At 42.6% G+C, this 14224-nt stretch overlaps 2 protein-coding genes across 4 annotated transcripts in view; one reads left to right on the forward strand and one right to left on the reverse strand.

The window, feature by feature from the left end:
- On the reverse strand, positions 1 to 8859 carry MAPK3 (mitogen-activated protein kinase 3). Its single transcript, XM_007424312.4, has 9 exons — positions 8608 to 8859; positions 6848 to 7030; positions 6063 to 6252; positions 5817 to 5933; positions 5144 to 5258; positions 4781 to 4912; positions 2399 to 2508; positions 2119 to 2261; positions 1 to 1657 (listed from the first exon to the last, which is right to left on the reverse strand). The coding sequence occupies exons 1-8, from the start codon at positions 8769 to 8771 to the stop codon at positions 2142 to 2144; spliced, it is 1131 nt and encodes a 376-aa protein (XP_007424374.1). The 5' UTR covers positions 8772 to 8859; the 3' UTR covers positions 1 to 1657; positions 2119 to 2141.
- Positions 8849 to 14224, forward strand: part of CORO1A (coronin 1A) — a 19468-nt gene continuing 14092 nt past the window's right edge. The window contains exons 1-2 of one of the 3 annotated variants that reach the window (XM_088142626.1): positions 8849 to 11800; positions 12916 to 13403. The gene's annotated coding sequence lies outside the window, so the exon portion shown is untranslated. Of the gene's footprint in view, positions 13404 to 14224 lie in introns of all 3 variants that reach the window. The other 2 variants (XM_088142627.1, XM_025164157.2) reach the window with 2 other exon arrangements.

The following is a 14224-nucleotide window of genomic DNA, read 5'->3' on the forward strand; positions in this document are numbered from 1 at the left end:
TGAAGGAATAAAGGAATGATTTATTTTAGGGTCTTTATACAATCCAAAGCAGGGAAGGATGGAGAAGCATTAATTCCCTTTAATGCAAGTTCCTTCAAAAGGTTACACACCCTAGGAAGAAAGCTCACTGCATATCATCACAGCTAGGACAAAAAGGCAATGCTGTCTGAACACAGAAGCTTCTCCTTCATTCAAATGGAAAGTTAGGGGAAACAAAAAACACATCCCATATCCCATTTCCACCTTTGAAAACTGAAAGTTTCAGCAAAAAACAATTGTCCAAATTGGTGCTGAAAAATGGCACGCATGAAAGGAATTGGAGAGGTGGGGCCATCTGAGCAGGAGTATTCCTGCAAAGCCTAACTTTTAAGGGGGAGGACTTCATTTCCACTCTTGACAGCGGACACCAAAGCAATCGCCCGCTTATGTCTCCAAAATACCTTTTCTACCTGGCAGAGTCTGGTTGTTTTGGGGCAGCAGGACTATCCCTTTAGAAAACAGAGCTGTAATCAGTGATTTTCCCAGTGTCTCAACTTTTCAACTCATATTTGCCCCAAACTGTAAGTTCCTCTCCTTGGGATTTTGCTTTGCATGATGAAGAGTGGGAGTTAAAAATCTGCATTTAAAAATATTGAGAAAGGAATGGAGGGCAGTCATGTTAGTTCGTAGCAGCAAGAAGACAAAGTGCTGTGCCATTGCAGAGGCCAACTGATTTCTCAAGGTATGCAGCAGTTTACACACACACACACACACACACACACACACACACACTCACCCAATTTATTAAATGCAGGGTGGAGAGGAAGGCAGACAACCAAAAATCTTATTGTCTGTAGGTAGAGGAAGCAGATGAAATGTAAGGACTTCCTTTTCATCTGCACTATTTCTTACATAACAGTTAGAAGCAGAGGGGAGATATTTGTCTCTTTCAAACCAGGCACATTTTTCATAATCACAGGATCTTTCCTTGCACTGCATTTCAGAAGTTCCTTAGAATGACGACCAAGGTCAGATGTGCATTTCAGGAGTTTCAAAAGTGGCATAAATCAGTTGATAAACACCAGCACAGACATGCCCTCTATTTGTGCAGGAAGGAATCAAGGCTCCTGGATTCTTAAGGAGTGTTCCAGAAAAGCTGGGCAGTCAGAATGTTTAAGGTTCTGTTCCCAGTTTTCAAAATGTAGTGGGGTTCAGAGGATTACAGGAAAGACACAAAGTGTATGTCCAGGAACCAGGATCTGATTTCAATTGCCCTTGCTAATAATGCCCAAGGGATCAGAAAATGGCCCTGCCAACATAGGATTAGTTTATTAACTCATTAACAAAGACAATAAAATGCCAAAAAAAGGAGATGACACCCCTTTCATTGCTTTGAAAGGGGATAAAGGGAGGGGGGACTGTTTTCTTTTCCCCCTTATAGGGAGAGGAGCAGCCCCCCCTTTCCCCAACCTGGGCACCAGGGTCTCACCCCAACACATCACATTAAGGGGGTCCAGAGATGGGTTACCAGGGTTCACAGCCACGTAGCAAAGCGCAGTTGTACAGCAAGTCTACAGGGGCACCCCCGGAGTTGGTACCCCTGAATCCTGTGCTCCCCTCAACATTCCAAAGGGGGAGCTGGGTACAGTCCCAAATCATCTCCTGGTGAAGCAGCGACCTGAAAGAAGAAAGGATCTCATGAAGATTACACCCGTTGGTACCTGGGAGGCCTTGACTACAGCTCAGTTATCTATGGTTTCTTGCATATAAGATGTCACCACATTTAATCACTCAGCTGCAATATGTTACAAAACACAGAGTTATCATAAGTAGCTCTTTTTGCTTGCCACAAAGGTAAGTCTCCTCTTATCAGTCCACAGGATACCATGACATCTGCTGATCTTTTTGCACTGGGCTGCTGTTTACCCACTTGTTCAGGAGTGAAATCAACGAATTGATTGTGCCAAGGCAGATGGCTTTGGGAACCGTGCCTTGCTTAACCCCCCCCTGCCCCCCACCCCAGCAGGACTCCAAGCAGTGTTATCCTTAGGTGATATGATTCATGGGTTACATCTCCAGGTGGAAAACTTTTACTGAGGGCGGGCTAAATTAGCCATCCTTGAAGATGAACAGTTATACCTGCCACTGGCCTGAACAGCCTCTCAGGGCCCTTGATAGCCAGGCTGGAATCGTGCAGTTTCTTCAAATATCAGTTCCTTCAGCTTCTCTTTGGGCAAGTCATCCAGCTCCATGTCAAACCTGAATGGTTCCTCAGCAACTGGCTAGTGTGGGGTGAAGAGAGAAAAACAATGCAGGAACTCTGCTTCCTAGCCACACTAAGGCCATGACATTATTTTCTGTCCCTTTCACCCATCATCCTTTTAAAAGACCGCCCCCCTCCAAAGAAAACAACCCGCACCTCATCTGAAGGGTCATAGTACTGCTCGAGGTAAGGATGCGCCAAAGACTCCTCCACTGTGATACGCTTATTGGGGTTAAAAGTCAACATTTTATCCAGCAGGTCCAGAGCTGAAAAGGGTAAAAAAGTGAAAGGATGTAGGATCAACTGCTAGACAACAAATGGCAACAAGAATATTCCATTTTGTTTAGGAAAGAGATGGTAGCAGTGCATCCCCAAGTGGTAGCAGAGAGCAATGCAGGAAACTGATCATTAGTCTCAGAAAGCAGATGATCAGAAGACTTATTTGGAGGGTGAGAGCTTCCTTCACCCTCCACATAAGAAAAGTCCTGCTATTCAGACCAAGGATCTGGGCCAGCATCTTCTGTAAAGCCCACAACTCTCCCACAAAAAGGAATAGAGTGCCTACAAAGCGGAAGGTCCATGTGTTTATTTAAACCAGTGTTTTTCAAACTTGGCAACTTTAAGATGCATGGACTTCAACTTCATGGGAATTCTGGGAGTTGAAATCCACACATCTTAAAGTCGCCAAGACTGAAAAACACTGATTTAAACAATTTGTACAGCCACCCCTCTCCTGAGAAATGTAGCTATCGCAGTTACTATAATTATGTTAAATTAACTTTTATCTGCTTTTAGTATGATTGATATTACTGACCAATACTAACACTTCTGTCTTTTTCTTTGGCCAAGAATCTCATATAAATTATGTTGTAGGAAATAGTACTCCCATTTCTTTATTCAAAATCTATGGCCAGTCAATTTAATCCACTATCTGTATATTAGAGCACCAAGAAAGAAATCAATTCACCATCATTCAAAGATCATTTTCCTCATCTCACTTTTTTTCCTAAAGAACTCCAGTGCTTTTCCTAGTCCCCTACTCTTAACCAATTTGGTTGCCCTTCTCCACCTCTCAATCATCTTTTTGAAATGAGACAATCCAGAACTACAGGGTAGTCCAAATACAGCACACTATACAGTAATATTCTTACATGTGGCAAATACTGTTTTCTCTTTAATCTCTTTTCTATCATTTGAAGTTTTTCCTTATTGTAGCATCCTGAGTTCATATGTACAGTGATCTGTCTATTAGAAGCTCAGGTTAACTTTCCTGGTTATTCATAGCCAATTCAGATCCTTAAGTCTGGCAGGGTCTCTATTTCAATGGCTATCTCTTTGTACTAACAGGTGCTGGCCCACATCTGCCTGGGAAAGACACTTACATAAAACCTGGATTAACAGATGATGGCCAGAACAGACAATAAAAGATAAAGAGGCATTGAAAACCAATGTTTGATGGAAAGAGGTGATTTTCAAGAAGAAATACAGAATTGGGCAACAGGAATTGGGTGAATCACGTGAAAGAAAGTTTCTACAAACTGATGTTATTTACCACCTATAACTTCTTATATTCCCTCCGAAGGGACAGCATAAACAGCTAGAGACCAGAAGATACTGCATTGAAACTTTACATATCTAATATACTGTCTAATATAGAATATTACTATATATAATTGTATAATTTGGGTGAGCACTCCCATCGCCAAAGCAAAACCACTGATCTTTGAGGCTTAATGCAATATTTGGTCCAAAAAAGGAACAAAACATTTGGCCCTCTTCCAGTAATATTACTTCACCACCACCACATACCCTGTGTCCTTCAGCCACAAAAAGACTGCCTGCTTCTGTTACAAATTAAGCTGCTCTGGGAACCAGTTGTATATGAAAAATGGCTCATAAATGTGAACCAAGCCAACTTAGTTCTAAAAGGCTTTTAGAATTAGTTTAAGATGCTTATATATTCTTCTCTCTCTCCTTCAGCATGTATCTTCCACTGAAAGCTGGGAATGATGTTGACTGTAGTATACATATCTAGAGGTTATCACATTGGGGAAGGCTGGTCTAGAATGCAGATTTTCAAATTGTGAGATGAAACTGAAGGGAGAGAAAGGAAGTTAGGCTTCCTGCATTCAATTACAGAGAATGCACATTTCAGCATAAACTCCCTCTTATACTCCCTAAATGACAGAAGAATTCTCTTTTCTTGCCAATTATTACTGGAACCCTAACAGCCTGAATGAAAGAAGGCAGAAAGTGAAATGTAGGGCCATTCTGTCTGTATTGTACCACGTGTATTGTTTAAGCAACTAAATTTTCATACCATTCGGTTTCTGCACAAAGTCTATCTCCAACCACATTAAAACGGACAGCCAGTTTCTAAATAGTGAAGCGTACAGTCTTCATCCAAAATCAAGATTGGGCCCTACACTGCATATTAGTAGATGTATGGTTGGCGAAAGTTTTACAGGATAGTTGAGGATACAGTAGTTCAACTTCACAGGATGAAGCTGCACGTTTTCAGCCTTCTTTCTCCCTTACCTTTGGGATCAGCCTTTGGGAACAGTTTAGCCCAAGGAACTTTGGGCTTTTGAGGCAATGACTGGAGATAATTGCGAGCCTTCGTGTTGATGATGCAGTTCAGGTCATCCTGAGACGGGGAACCCAAAATACCTGCAGAGATGGGTGGACAGAGAGCCATTGGATATCTAGGATACTGCAAGCCCTAGAGGAGAAACAGGCATTAAACCTATAATGAGGGAGGCCTTATGCAGCAAGCAGAGTATACCCAAAGACCAGGAGAAAGGCAGAATCAGCTACACAACTGATTCAAGAGGCTGCTCCGAACAAATCCTTTCCTATGCCACCCTCTCAAAAGCTTTGCTCAGTTGCCTTCCCTCTTACCCAGGATGTGGTTGAGCTGGTCCAAGTAGTGCTTGCCAGGAAAGATAGGTCGATTCGACAGCATCTCAGCCAAGATGCAACCCACTGACCATATATCAATGGACTTAGTGTAGCCCTGAGTAGGGGGAGAAGACACAGAAACAGAAGCTAGGATTTGTGATTCTAACCCACTCTGCTCTCAGTTGCTATTAGGCCATGCATAGCAATCCCTTTATTGACATGGATGCTATTCCATCCTAGCAAATAAACTTTTTAGTGCAATGAAAACTCACACTTCCTCATAAGAGAAGCATCTTAAATTGTGGACCCAGCAAAATAAAAGTTCTCAGGAAAACTTAGTTTCTCCCAGCCTAACCTATACAGCAGTCTTCCTCATACTAGCATCCTTCAGCTAGGCCTCTGGGTTGGTTAGGTATGCTAGGATTGCTATGGTAAACTGGACAACTAAGAGAAAGAAAATAGTAAGAAATGGTTTTGCTGTGCATTGAAACATTATACATATCCATTTGCCAGGCTGATCTGGGCTTAGGAATTATCTTAATCATGTTCTCTTCATGGCTATGCAAGGCATTACCTTTTTTATCTGAAAAGAGAAACTAGATTTGATATGGTAACAATGCTTTTAGATTCAGGTGTTCTGGCTTACATGTTCTCTTCATTCTGCTTAATTTACCTTGGAATTAAGCATGATTTCAGGAGCTCGATACCAGCGAGTGGCAACATACTCTGTCAAGAATCCTGTGTGATCGTGGTCTGGGTCAGCAATTCGGGCTAAGCCAAAATCACAGATCTGTAAGAAGAGAGAGAACCATGGAGTGGCAAACCCCAAATAAAGGGAGAATTAATTGCACTGCAGAATAAAGTGAGGAAGAGATTGTTGGCAGGTGAAGAAGGCCTAGCAAAAGTTTTAGAGTGCCACCTTCAGGTCACAAGTGGTGTTGATGAGAAGATTGCTGGGCTTCAGATCTCGGTGAAGCACATTGGCAGAGTGAATGTATTTCAGCCCTCGAAGAATCTGATAGAGGAAGTAGCAGATATGGTCATTGCTGAGCTGTTGGGTCTTCAGAAGCTTATAGAGATCTGTCTCCATCAAATCTTGAACTATGTATCTGAAAAAAGATAAATAGTGCCCCTCTCCAGCAGGAAAGGGGAAGGCAGGGAAGCTGTCAAGGAAAGTAATTTCCTGCAAAGGGTATAGAAAGCAGTATCTCTACAGGTGGTCAGATTAATGATCACACCAGCCACACATTGAGTTTGCTTCTAATAGCTCAATTAAAGCCAGAAAGAAATGACTTACACTATGTTCAATTCATCTACAGTATAAAGTAAACCATCATCTCTTTACAGGGCTGCTAAGCAAAGGGATGCGACTGAAAAAGCATTCTTAATCTAAGAGGACACAAGAGAAGAAGAGACAACTGTTTCATAGATCTAATTATTAAGAAAGGAACACCTGGAACCATGCCCAGAAGGCAAGTGGAAGCCAGCCCAGATGCTGGCATAATCATACAAGCACCCTATTGTACATCATTATATTCAATGTGAGTTAAAGCTTCTGAGTGGTGCATTTCATTAAAAAATGGACCAGAGTAAGACTGAATATAGATTATTATAGAACACACACATTTTCTTTGTGTATAAACCTTCTTCCAGGCAGATCTCCTTCCACACATGAAAAGACACAACACTGGTCTGCAAGGATACACATCACGCATCTGATCAATGGTAGGTGCACGAAGAATATCATTAATGCCAATGACATTCTCATGCTTAAAACGCAAGAGTATCTTGATCTCTCGCAGTGTGCGCTGGCAGTATGTCTGGTGCTCAAAAGGACTGATCTTTTTGATTGCAGCTCGGATCTTGTTGACATGATCATATGCCGAGCTGTAAAGAAATAAAGGCAAATGCATACTGGACTCTTCAATATATTAAATCTGCATACTTTCACTATCAAAACTGAGAAATCATTTCGCTCCCCAATAGAAGAGGATCACCCTAGAAATTCATGAGAGGAACAAACATTCTGTACTCAAGATAATCCACCAAAAAGCTTGAATGTTTATCTTAATTTTGGACTTCAACAAAAGGGCAAAGAAGGAAGGAGAAAACACTAATAGCACATTATACCAATGTGGGACAACAACTATTACAATCTGAGGAAAGTGCTGGCTGTTACCAAGGCTACAGAACAGAAGTGAGACCTCTGAGATCTTGATAGGAAATAGGTCTTGCTAACCTAGAAAATCAGGTTACTTGATAAGTGTATCATGTAAATACAGTTACTACCACCAAATAAAGATTCCAATACAGAAACACTTGGGGATGTATACGTGTGTGTTGTATTGACTAATACAAAGTATACTAGTTCCAAACCTTTTGCAATGTGATTACGAGTATTTCAGAAAAAAGTGGAGCGTTAAGAATATGGAAAGTCTGATACGAGACTCAAGTTACTGACGGAAAATAGAGTGGCTATTTGGAACGTTTCAATAAACATGCTGAAAGTCATTGTATCAACAGTGCAGCACTCAAGAAAGGCCTAAGCTTAATATAGCCCAGCTTTCATGTAAACAAATGATGATCGCAGCACAGAAGCCAGTATATATTATGATTAGATCAATTAGTATGTATATCGCACTTAGTATTGTTGGTGAAGGTATATTTGGCCTGCAGGGATAGTGATCTAAATAGACCAGGCGCTGTCTGAGGTTGGCACCTGGATGGGGGCTGCTGTGCAGCTTAATAACTAACTATAAGGCATAAAGATTTAATGGAGAGATACAGGCTTGCCAACTCTCAGGGAAGGGCTCCTGGGGCACTATGAATTATGCAACTAGGTAAAGTTCATCAGGCTGTTTTATTGAGCGCGCTGCACCGACAAAGAAAAAGAAAGTGGCAACTTCTGCAGCTTTTTGCAGCTGGACATTAACAAGCACAGGAGTATAACTGAAGACCAGTTACTGGTAACTTTAGGTTGGCAAACCAACACCCAGCTGCAAGGCACCCTGAACATTTTACAGGAAATCTGCAAATATTGGCACAGGAAGATAACAGTCTGCGAGGACTGGTTTCAGGGAGGTGCTCAGAATACAACAATGACTTGGCACGGCTGGCTGCGTCGACTGCTCTTGCTTTGGAAGCCAGTTTTGACAGCGAGCATCTGCAACACACCCTGCAACGGAATGGATCCAAAGTCCCAGGACGCGCGTCCTGAAGGAAGAGACACTGCGGGCAGCGGCCCATAAGGGAGTTGGGGAAAGCAGGTTCCGGATCAAGGAAAACAACATGCACCCTTGTAGGACTTCGGTAACTAAGAAACAATATGGCGGGAGCTTCTGAGGCAGGGTACGGTGGCCGCGCGAAGCCAGCTTGTAGGAACAGGCACGCCAGATAAATCTTGGACGCTTAGCCCAGGTATGGTTCCCGTTCAGGGCCAATCTGCAGGGCTCGCGCTCACTTACCAGACCATGCCGTACGCCCCCTCGCCGATGTACTGCAGGTCCGTATAACGTGGTCCCACGTCAAAAGCCTGCCCTTTTACTGTCTCCACTCCCAGCCTTGGCACTCCTGGCACCGGCACGGCTCCCGCCCCACCCGGGGCCGCTGTCGCCGCCGCTGCAGCCATGGCTGATCTAATCAAGAAGCTCCCGCAGCCGCTCCTATCCCCGCTTTACCCGGAACCGACACCGCCCGACAGCACTGCGCATGCGCTCGTCGAAGAAACGGCAAGAGAAGCACTGCCCATGCGCTCCCCGGAGCTGCGGCTGGAAATCCTTCAAACAGCGCATGCGTCCGGCTTGCCGACTGGCGCTTTGCGGGCCGCGGCGCGCCTGAATTGGATAGAAACGTCAGGAGCCGAACCCGGAAGCGCCGCGCCCAAAACATTCCACACCGCGATGAGGCCCCACCCTCGGGCTCGCGCGCGCTTGACTCCCATTGGGCCCCGCCTTTTGGCTCAGCGCGCCTCCAATCCTCTTCTGGATGCTGTGCATCTGGGCTTGTTTTAAGGGATGCCGTCCGTCCGTCCGTCGAGAGCGCGGGTTCGAATCCCGGCAACGGGGATGGAAAGTGGCTGCATGGTCGGGGCGCACGACAGGGGTTCCTTGATTAACCTAGCCACGGTCTATTCAAACTAGTCTTCTGATTTCGCAGGATCCACTGAACACCCATTGACTACTAGGGCTACGCAGCGATCCAAGTTGGAAAGCAAAAAGGCGGTTTGGGAGAGACGCTTGGCGCACCTGTCGGCAACTCCTTCCGTCAAGCGCGTTTGGTGGAAAGAGTTGCCCTTCCTGCTCCATGAATCGCCTTTGAATCCGGATCGCTGCAAAGTCCTGCTAAATACGTTGCCTGGGTTTGCAGGATCAGTTAGGCTCCAGCGAGGGAAAGCGACTTTTGCGGAAGGGCCAGGAGGCGAGGCTATGTGCAATGGGAGGTTTTATTTTAGAAGGGGATATAGGGCAATTTGACTGCTTGCAGCACTGCGGTTTTCAGGGGTTTCCACCTCGAAATGGTGGGAATGGCGCTGTAGATTTCAGCAATCTGCTACAAAGAGACGGAAGCAGACTTTCCAGCCCTGAGCTAAAGAGTAGTGGTCTCGTTTGTGGCTTAGTGTATGGTGGGAATACAGCCTCTATTTTTTAAAGCTAATCTGATTCTTATTCTGTTTTAAACATGAATAAGCAAAGAAACACCGAGTTTCAGTTGTGCAGCAACAGGAATCCTCCTCAGGCTGCCCTTATTTGCTATATTTATTAACCTTCTGCCTTCCCTTTTAGCCAGAAAGGTTTTGAAGTGCTTTACAATAAAAATAAACCCAATCCATTTTCTAAAATATGTCTGGCTGGAAACCAACTAGCAAATTTGAAAGTCCATCAATTGAAACAGGATTCAGAATAAGCTGTGTAATAGCAAAAACCACATGCTTAATCTTTTTGCTGAAGGCACGGTGGAAAAGGTAAGATTTCACTCCACCCGCAAGCGAGAGAAAGCAGACTTGGAACAGGCTAGCGGCTGAGTCAGTGATAATCAGAACGTGATTCCTGATAGGCCTTAATGGGTTACTTTGTCTCACTTTGAAAAAATATTTTCCCAATGTAGCTCTCCTGAAAACATCAAATATATTGTTTATATCTGTATAATTTAAAACTACAGTATGGTTTTTCTTATCACTCTAAAAGTATACATTATTAATATCTGATTGCTCCATGAACATTACACCATCAGAAACGGGTTGTGGTTGTTTTTACATTAACTAAAGACTGAAAAAAACGATGCTAACAGGGCTATCACTAATCTGATTCTAAATAGTTATCAGAGTGCAGGTTCTAAAACTTTAGGTTTTAAGGATTTGTCTCCTTCAGGTACTTGGATTCCAACTTGTTTAAAAGGAAGCACTAGTATTCGGGGTTAGGATCAAGTCCAGACAGCAGCCAATTCAGTTTTGTGATGAATAGCCATAACATGCATGAATCAAGATATGCTAATCAAAAACTTAGCCACCATATTCTACCCAAATGGATGGTTATGAGTTACATTTAGGGGCAGATTGTAGTGGAAAATAGTGCAGTATAGTAATCCAGCCAGCCTATATGTGAGTATCTTACTTTGAGCAGGAGGCAACTATTTCAGAGGGTCATTATTGCAAGGAAAAGAGCTTTTTCAGTGAGGACACCCTAATTATGGAATTCCTTCACTCAAGAAGGAGTGGGAGATGTCTATCTCAGAATCTCTCCAGTAGAAAAGTTTGTTTTTTGTTTTTATCTATTACTTTAACTTCGTAGGTTTGCTGCTGATGTATTATTTTATTCTAATGTTTTATTTTGATTTAATCCAGTTGTACACAGCCCTGACTCTCAGATTTGGTGAAAGGATCAGATGTAGAAAATAGGAGAGGCAGGGTAATTCTGGACAAGAATCTGGCTTGAAGTCAGAGACTAGAAAAATTCAGATTCCAAAAATAAGGCAATACAAGGAAGTAAAAATAAAGTAAAACAAAGCAACAATAAGATATAAATGTGCATCTAATATATAATAATTAGGGGAGGTGTCTAAAATTAAAAGCTAATTGATCTTAACCATTGATTATGTGCCATCAAGTCAGTTTTGACTCTTAGCGACTGAACAGATAGATTTTCTCCATGACGATCTGCCCCTAGCCTGGTCTTTCAGGTCTTCTAATGGTGCGCCCATCACCACTGTAACTGAGTCAGTCCTCTTCTCTTTTCTTCCATCTTTCCCAGCATGGCGTGGGAAAAATAAAACATACATGGCATTCGATATCTAGCAGGTGAAGGCTAAACTGTTAATTTCTTGGTAGTAATAGCAGTTGCACAGAATTTGGCTATCTTCCCAGATACTAAAAGAGACATCAGCCAGAAAAAGGGGAGCTTTCTTATCAGATCAATTTTACGTGAGTGGGTGTGTTCTCAAGGCTGCATGGCAGTGCAGTAAAACATAACGGACTGGGTATCCCCCAGTTGATTAGGTTTGTGCTGTATGTCCTCTCTGTCAGCAAAGATGGTAAGGGTTAAATCATGTCAGAGAGAAAGCTCTTGGATGTGGCACCCTCAAGATGTTCATTAAATAAGTAGCTGGGATAAGTGTCTTCCACCCAGCCATCCCCACAGGACGAGTGCTCTGGTTAATGCCAAGGTCAGTATCAAAAACGCACTGTCTTGGTTCTGCATTGCCTCCCTCAGGCCCTAATGAAATTACATCATAAACCGAGAGGCCAAATTGCCTGAGATTTAGCTCTGTGTCTTTTTCCAGGCTGAGTGAAAATTGTCCAAGAGGATCAACCAGGCCAACATTCCTCTGTAAATACCAGTTTAGCTCAGAATCTGAGGGAGGGACTTGGCTTAACATCTATACTTAGCCATAACATCTATTGGGTAATCTAGATCTCGTCACTGGCTGGGTTCACACATAGTGTGAAAGTGAAGTGTGAGAGCTTGGTTTAGTTTAGTGTATTGTGTAAACCCAGCCTCTGTAGCTTATAAGACTTGGCTTAAAATCAATTGTGATTTACCCAATAAACCTTGATTAAACCACCATGGCTTAGCATAGTAGGGCATAATCTGAGCTGCAGGCAATTCCCCAAACCCTTGAGTGGTGGCCCCCAAAGCCCCACCAAAACTTTCTACCCTAGAAAGAAAATGATCGTAGCCATTGAGAGAAATAGTTAAAAGTTAATCAAATTTAATTTTTGACCTGGTCCTACCTGTGTTTGGGAGTGCAGCTTCTGGCACACCACTGAAAGGCCAAGTATGGTCCTTGGCCTAAAAAAAGCTGTGCACCTTTGTCTTAATACAGTGTGGAGCACCAGTCATTCTTCCTTAATTTTCAAGGATTATTGTAAGAATAAAGGGGATGGATGTGCACAGCATGTATCCAACCTTGAGGTCCTTGAAATAAAGAAATACAGGATAATAAAAAAAGTTTTAGTTTCTGTTGATGTGAGCTGTTGTGAACAGTGGATAGAAAGCCTGTTAAATGCAATGTGTTGGGATTTTTTAAGAGAAAGTTTAAATGCATAAAAATAAGTTTAACTTCACACAAGGTGGTGATAATGGAGTCCTTCTAACTTTAACGTATTAAATGAATTTTAATATCTGTAGTGCTAGGAGTGTGGAGAACAAATTGATTCCAAGGACAAATGTTTTTCACTTTGGTAGCATGATTTGAAATAGAATATAATACAAGTGTAATTGAATTTAAAATGTTTTTTCTTTCTCTCTTTACTCCTCATCACTCACATGCTTGCTTAGCAGAAAAGTGGAAGCCAGATGTCACAGAGAAGGCAACAATTGTCTCGATGTGACGTGTGTTGGTGAAAGGGCTCCTCATACTAATCACACAGCCTTCCATCTTTCTTCTCCTAAGAAAGACTTCCTAGCAAAGGTCTACTGGACTGCAACTACTGTACTTGCAGTTTTCAAATACTATGAAGTCTGTCTGTGGTTTGTGCTGCCAAAGACTTAAGAAGGTGACTCATCTGGAATGATTGCCTAACTGTGTTCCTCTATCTCAAGGCTGCGCTTAAAGAAATAACAAAAGATATTCCCCTTGGCAATCTGAATCCGGTACCAGGAAAGATGGAGATGACTCAGATATTGTTCAACTCTGGAATTATATTCCCAGACTCAGGAAAACTGTTTTGTCTTCCACCCTAAAATCTTGGGTTCTATTTGAGGTTCCCCAAGTTGCCAATTTCCCCACTAATGGTGTCAGCAATTGTGCCATTTTTCTTTTGCAGGTTAGTGCTCTGCTATTCACTTTCACTTTACAAATATTTTCCTATTACTCTATTTCAGTGCTTTCAGTGGTTCTGGATGTTTCTGGGCTATATTCTGAGTGCTGTTTATAACCTGCAAAGCTCTTTCTGGATTAGTATCTTAGTCCTGCCTGTTCTTGTAGGTCAGGGTGATCAACCCATGGGTTGCGTTCTTCTGCTGCCTGCCCCATTTTTGCAGCTCAGAATATGACAGCAAATCCTTTCAGTACTGAAATTTCAGTTTTTTGAAGAGAAAGAGTCAAAATGCATGCATTAAGCCGCTGTGCAACTTCATCCCTATTTGGCCTTTAACCATTATAAAAGCAGGTTGAAAAGGAGAGCCCTGCCCACTCTGGTGATGTCACTGGCCACCCCCCCATCTTAAAGTTAATAAATAAGTCAAATCAAATCAAATCAAATCAAATGTGATTCCCCCCCCCATGACCTGCCCTTTGAAATCTTCACAGACGCGTTTCTTCAATTCTCCCCACAGTCTGAGATAGAGAAGATGGCTAGAACATTAAAAATGAGAAAATGCAGGTCTGAAATGGCTGCTCATGTTGAAAATGTGTTCTGCAGTGAACCCTACCTAGAACTTCTTGGCAACATACAATTGCTTAAACATGTGAAACATCTAGGGGTTACATCTATATATGTTAAGTTTAGGGGGAGGTTGCAACATACAGCTTGTTTGTTTAGTTTATGATTCAATATATTCTGCACATTCAGAAAACAGGTTAATTCAAAATGAGCTTAAATGTTTTGTGGGAACCCAGCCTTCATGTTTTCTTAATGCCAGGAAA

This window comes from Python bivittatus, unplaced genomic scaffold (assembly GCF_059951505.1).
Source record: "Python bivittatus isolate LINGU-HERP-01145 unplaced genomic scaffold, Pbiv_v1 ctg000440_np1212, whole genome shotgun sequence".
NCBI lineage: Eukaryota > Metazoa > Chordata > Lepidosauria > Squamata > Pythonidae > Python > Python bivittatus.